At 25.9% G+C, this 4,582-nt stretch overlaps 3 protein-coding genes across 3 annotated transcripts in view; 1 reads left to right on the top strand and 2 right to left on the bottom strand.

Annotated features, from left to right (window-relative positions):
- LOC105626831 (nitric oxide synthase-like) overlaps positions 1 to 2,513 on the bottom strand; it is a 7,324-nt gene extending 4,811 nt beyond the window's left edge. Inside the window, exons 1-7 of the mRNA XM_012208124.1 lie at positions 2,409 to 2,513; positions 1,445 to 1,581; positions 1,204 to 1,366; positions 978 to 1,069; positions 609 to 750; positions 293 to 432; positions 70 to 118 (exon numbers count right to left, since the gene is read on the bottom strand). Coding sequence (XP_012063514.1) covers positions 70 to 118; positions 293 to 432; positions 609 to 750; positions 978 to 1,069; positions 1,204 to 1,366; positions 1,445 to 1,581; positions 2,409 to 2,513 — 828 coding nt within the window. The remainder of the gene's footprint in view (positions 1 to 69; positions 119 to 292; positions 433 to 608; positions 751 to 977; positions 1,070 to 1,203; positions 1,367 to 1,444; positions 1,582 to 2,408) is intronic.
- Positions 1 to 3,006, top strand: part of LOC105626696 (succinate dehydrogenase [ubiquinone] iron-sulfur subunit, mitochondrial) — a 12,252-nt gene extending 9,246 nt beyond the window's left edge. Inside the window, exon 8 of the mRNA XM_012207991.1 lies at positions 2,558 to 3,006. The gene's annotated coding sequence lies outside the window, so the exon portion shown is untranslated. The remainder of the gene's footprint in view (positions 1 to 2,557) is intronic.
- Positions 3,007 to 3,171: 165 nt separating this feature from the next.
- The window catches only part of LOC105626830 (glycerol kinase-like), a 9,822-nt gene continuing 8,411 nt past the window's right edge, over positions 3,172 to 4,582 (bottom strand). Inside the window, exon 3 of the mRNA XM_012208123.1 lies at positions 3,172 to 3,203. Coding sequence (XP_012063513.1) covers positions 3,172 to 3,203 — 32 coding nt within the window. The remainder of the gene's footprint in view (positions 3,204 to 4,582) is intronic.

The raw sequence follows: 4,582 nt of genomic DNA, 5'->3' as shown, positions 1-4,582 counted from the left end.
ATATATATATTAGGGCTATTTTTGACAACTTCGAAAATTCGAAAGAATTCAAATTTGAATGAAATTAACTTCGAATTTTCGAAATTTAAGATGTTTCGAAGTTTCGAAAAGTTTAAAGCTCTGAAAAAAGTTGTCAAAAGTAAGCCCTATTATATACAAATATTATTATATATGACATTGCATAATTTTTTTAATTAACGCAATAAACTTAAATAATGATATATTTAAAGAATAAAAAATTATAATAATTCATATGTTAAATTTACATAATTTCACATTAACGAAAGCTTACATAGGATGATTAAGAGGTACTTCGAGTACCAAATCGCTGGGAATATCAAAATAATCTGGATCGTGTCCATTGGCAGACAGAACCAATGGCAATATATCAAATCTAGTTCGTGCGCCTTTCCATCCTAATTTCATGCAAACCTACTGGGAAACAAAGTGACTTTATTAAATTATTTTCGAAATATATGCATTCTTTCTTTATAGAGAATTTTTTTTCAAAAAGTTAGATATTTTTTTTATTTTTATAATATATATAAATAATTAAAAAAAAAGATCTCATAAATATATATTTTGATTAAATTTTATAATATTCTGACCTCTGTGAATTCTACGTTTGCAGGATCGCCAAGAATGGTACCATCTGAATTTTTGTACCCTGCATAATTGATCAGTTGATTATTCCATACTCTGTAATCGTGTTTCCCATCAGTGCGCTGTGGAAATATTGTTATCGCGGATCTGAAAATTGTATAATTAGATATATATTGTATATCATATACGCGTAAGTACTTGGCAGTTTTTTGAAATAATTTTTAGCTGTCTATAATTTAAATCTCTATGTCAATCTCTTCAATTTCACGTATAAAAAATGGAAAGGATAAAGCTATTCTGATTGAGTATTTATATATCTTTAAATAATGAAAGTTAGAAAAAATTATGTGAATCTTGTATAAAATTCATTTCACCTGATATTTCCTTTATTTGTACTGTACTTGATATGATTACATAAAGCCTCAAACATGCCACTCGTAGTTGTAACATAACGGCAATCAAAAACCTACAAATGCATTCGTTTTATAAGCAAATCGACTAATAGATATAATTTTTCATATATTTATGAACTATATATAATGCATGAAAAATATTGTTCTTTTTTTCGTGAAAGTAGGTAAGTTATAATATAAGACAAACCTGTAGCTTTGACCACTGAATGCGACCAATGCATCTCGCAGCATTTCGCCAAGCCAACTTTGCGCCGAAAACTAATTCTGTTTCCGTTAACTGATATGTACCAGTGGAAATCACTTCTCTTTGCACACTCTCCAAACGTGTGCGATGAGCGTCGCTATTTAATCTATTTTAATCAAATATGAAGAAAAGCTTTAAGATTTATGAGAATTTCAAAGAATATATACTGTGGCAATTTTAGTACCTTCTAATCGAAGTGAAATATTGCTCCAGAAAATCAGTCGCATGAAGCAAAATTTCCTCTTTCGTTCGTGGCTCCGTATCATGAGTAGGCAGCTGCATTATGCTACCAAGACAGACTTGGCCCGTGCAAAGTATTTTCTAGAAATTTATTTTATATTAGAAATTTATTTTAGTTTTCTTATTTACATTATACCTTCTTTATTTTTGTATTTATGTATATCATGTACATTATGTACATTAAAATATATTACATATATACTATATATTACATATATACTAAACATTGACGAAAAGAGAGAGAGACAGAATACATAATAAAAGATTTTTAGAATATCTGTTGTTATGATTTAAAAAATTGATTTGGAAAATTAGAAAAAAATAACATCTGTCGTTTTTAACTTGATTAATTTTTAATTATATTATATATATATTTCATGTTTTTAAAATATATTGTAAGTAGCTCTCAAAATATAAATAAAACAGATTATTATATTATTAGCATTATTAATTAGCATTATTATTAAAATAATATATAAAAATTAAAAAGTTATAGAATAAACTACAAATATAAAATTTTATATTATATTTGTACTATAAAATATTAATACTATTCTTATTTTTTTAACAGAATAAATTTTCTTTTTTGTGTGTTCATATTATTATTAAAATATTAATTATTAAAATAAATTTATACATATTTATAAGAAAACTGTAAAATTAAAACATAGGAAAAAAACTATTTTTTTTAATTTTTCAAAAAAAAGATAAAAAGATTTTTTGGAAAAATAAAGCTTTATAAAAAAGTTTTCTTGATTTATTTTCAATATACTTTTTTTACATCACTTCCTAGTCAAAAACTTTCGTAATCAATTCTTATAATAAATAATGCATTATTTTAATTCTAATATCCCTAATCCCCATATGTTATCAATGTTCAATATATTAAAAGTTGTTTTCTAAAATACCTCGGCATTTCTCACGTGCAAAGAATCAAAAGCCTCTGTCTTGTCCGCGAGATTTCTGAGTTTCGTAGGCTTTTTTTGATGGGACGATCCGTCGTGATCTTTCATTTTGCGTTTTACTGTTTAACTGTTTAACTGTTCCTGTCTAACAGACTGACAAGTGTGACGATAAGGAGGAAAGGACGAGAGGACAGAGCGCGGAGATGACACAACGCAGCATCTCACGTGCCGTCATCTCACATGCGCCAGCATGCGCAACATTGATCCATTCCGTTTGTCCTCGGGACATTTGCTGGGCAGGACTTGTCGCGTTGAAATAAAAATTTATAACAAATTTGCGATCTGCAATTTATTAATTCATGCATTAATACTGTTATTTTTATGTTACCTCTAAATTTTTAAGTACAATAATAAAATAATAACAGCAATAATAATAATAATAATAATAATAATAATAATAAGACAATAATACTTAGGATAACAGATTATACATAAAATAACATTCTCTGATAACATTTATGTATTATATAGAATTATTTTATATAATGAATAAAAATGACGTAGAAATGAATAAAAATAAATATTATCTACATAAAATGAATTTATTAAAAGCAGAATATCTCAATGTATCGATAAATTCTCTATAAATCTTTTATATTCTAAAAAAGAATTAAGAATATTACGATCTGGAATATTTTTTTCTCAAGATTATTATTTTTGGAATTTAACCTTTTTGGTTCATTCAAATTTATTATATTTCTTACTATTACAATTCGTTTGGATTCATATAATTAAGTTCTAAAAAATAAAAAAAGTTTGAGTTCATATAAGTTCTAATTTTTTAAATAAAATTATTTAAATTAGATCCGCTTTCATTTTTGTCAATTTGAATTTCTATCATAAATTTAAGAATTTGTCTCAACAATCTAGCTTCAAATTAAATTTTTCGAATTTTAGATTACAAATAGATTACAAATAGAACCAAGTGATTCTTAGATTTTTTGTAGCTGAAAAGCTGTATTCGTAAATAAAATTGCTGTATCATGTCAGGTTTTCGGGAAAATTTAAAGTTGTCAGAAATATCATTTTTTGGTACTTTTGGGCTAAATATCTTAAAAACATGACGTAATAGATTTTATTTATGAATTTTATTTATGAATATTTTTAGAACGGTGTCTTTATCAGTCACGTGATCGATTCGTCGCGGTATTAATTCAAAATTTATTAAGTTTTGAGAGTTTGGGGCCGAAAAAAGGACCGCACGGGGGACAAGGAAAGACATCGCATCGAGATGAGAAAAGGGACGGCTTCATAGAAATCCGTCGACATCGCGATTTTGCATGCGGTCATTATGAATTCGTTTTTAGTGATAAAACATTTAAAGTGTCACTTACTTTATTGGCTACTTCATGCAAGAAGCAATAGTTACTCTGAAAAAGAGAGGACTTAAATCTGTAGATAAATATATAACCCTTTGAGGATCAGTTATGCTACGAAAGTCGTCCGATAAGTCCATGCAGTCTAAAACATGACACCACAAGTGAAAGTAGATTTAATTTAAATAACTTTGAAACATTAGAACTTATGATTGGATATGATTAAGTTCTAAAAAATTTTAAAAATTTCACCGAAGAAAGATCTCAAATTAATAAATGAAGTTATCAAATACTAAAAAAGTTTTTAAATAAAATATTAGTAAAAAAATAAATTACATTTGAGTCAAATAAACCCGTATGAATCAGAGTTAAAATCAATTTGATTTTTTTTTACGAAACAGCACTTTTTTATTTCTCACGTTTTATAGCTAGCACTGCGTAAATTATATTGTTTGATAGGAACATTTAAGCTTAAGATTGCTCTTATTAATTTATTAAATTCTTTGCATTTATTAGCAAACTAAATTTAAAATAAATGTAATATTCTATTTTAATAAGCCAAAATAATATTATGCACAGAATAAAACTTTACAAAAAAATTATTATTTTCAATGTGTCTTGTTAACCAGAATATGTTTTATCAAAAGTAATAAAATATATGCATATATATTTTTTAATTTTCATTTATGATTCACCTTGTTATGAAGAATGTACATAAAAGTGGAAAAAAAGAAAATGGACGCAGAAAAGAGATAAAATGGAAAATGAAGTATAATTGATTAAATACTATAATTATAAAAT

Source organism: Atta cephalotes (assembly GCF_000143395.1).
Source record: "Atta cephalotes unplaced genomic scaffold scaffold00006, whole genome shotgun sequence".
Taxonomy (NCBI): domain Eukaryota; kingdom Metazoa; phylum Arthropoda; class Insecta; order Hymenoptera; family Formicidae; genus Atta; species Atta cephalotes.
This window is presented reverse-complemented; position numbering and strand designations above follow the sequence as displayed.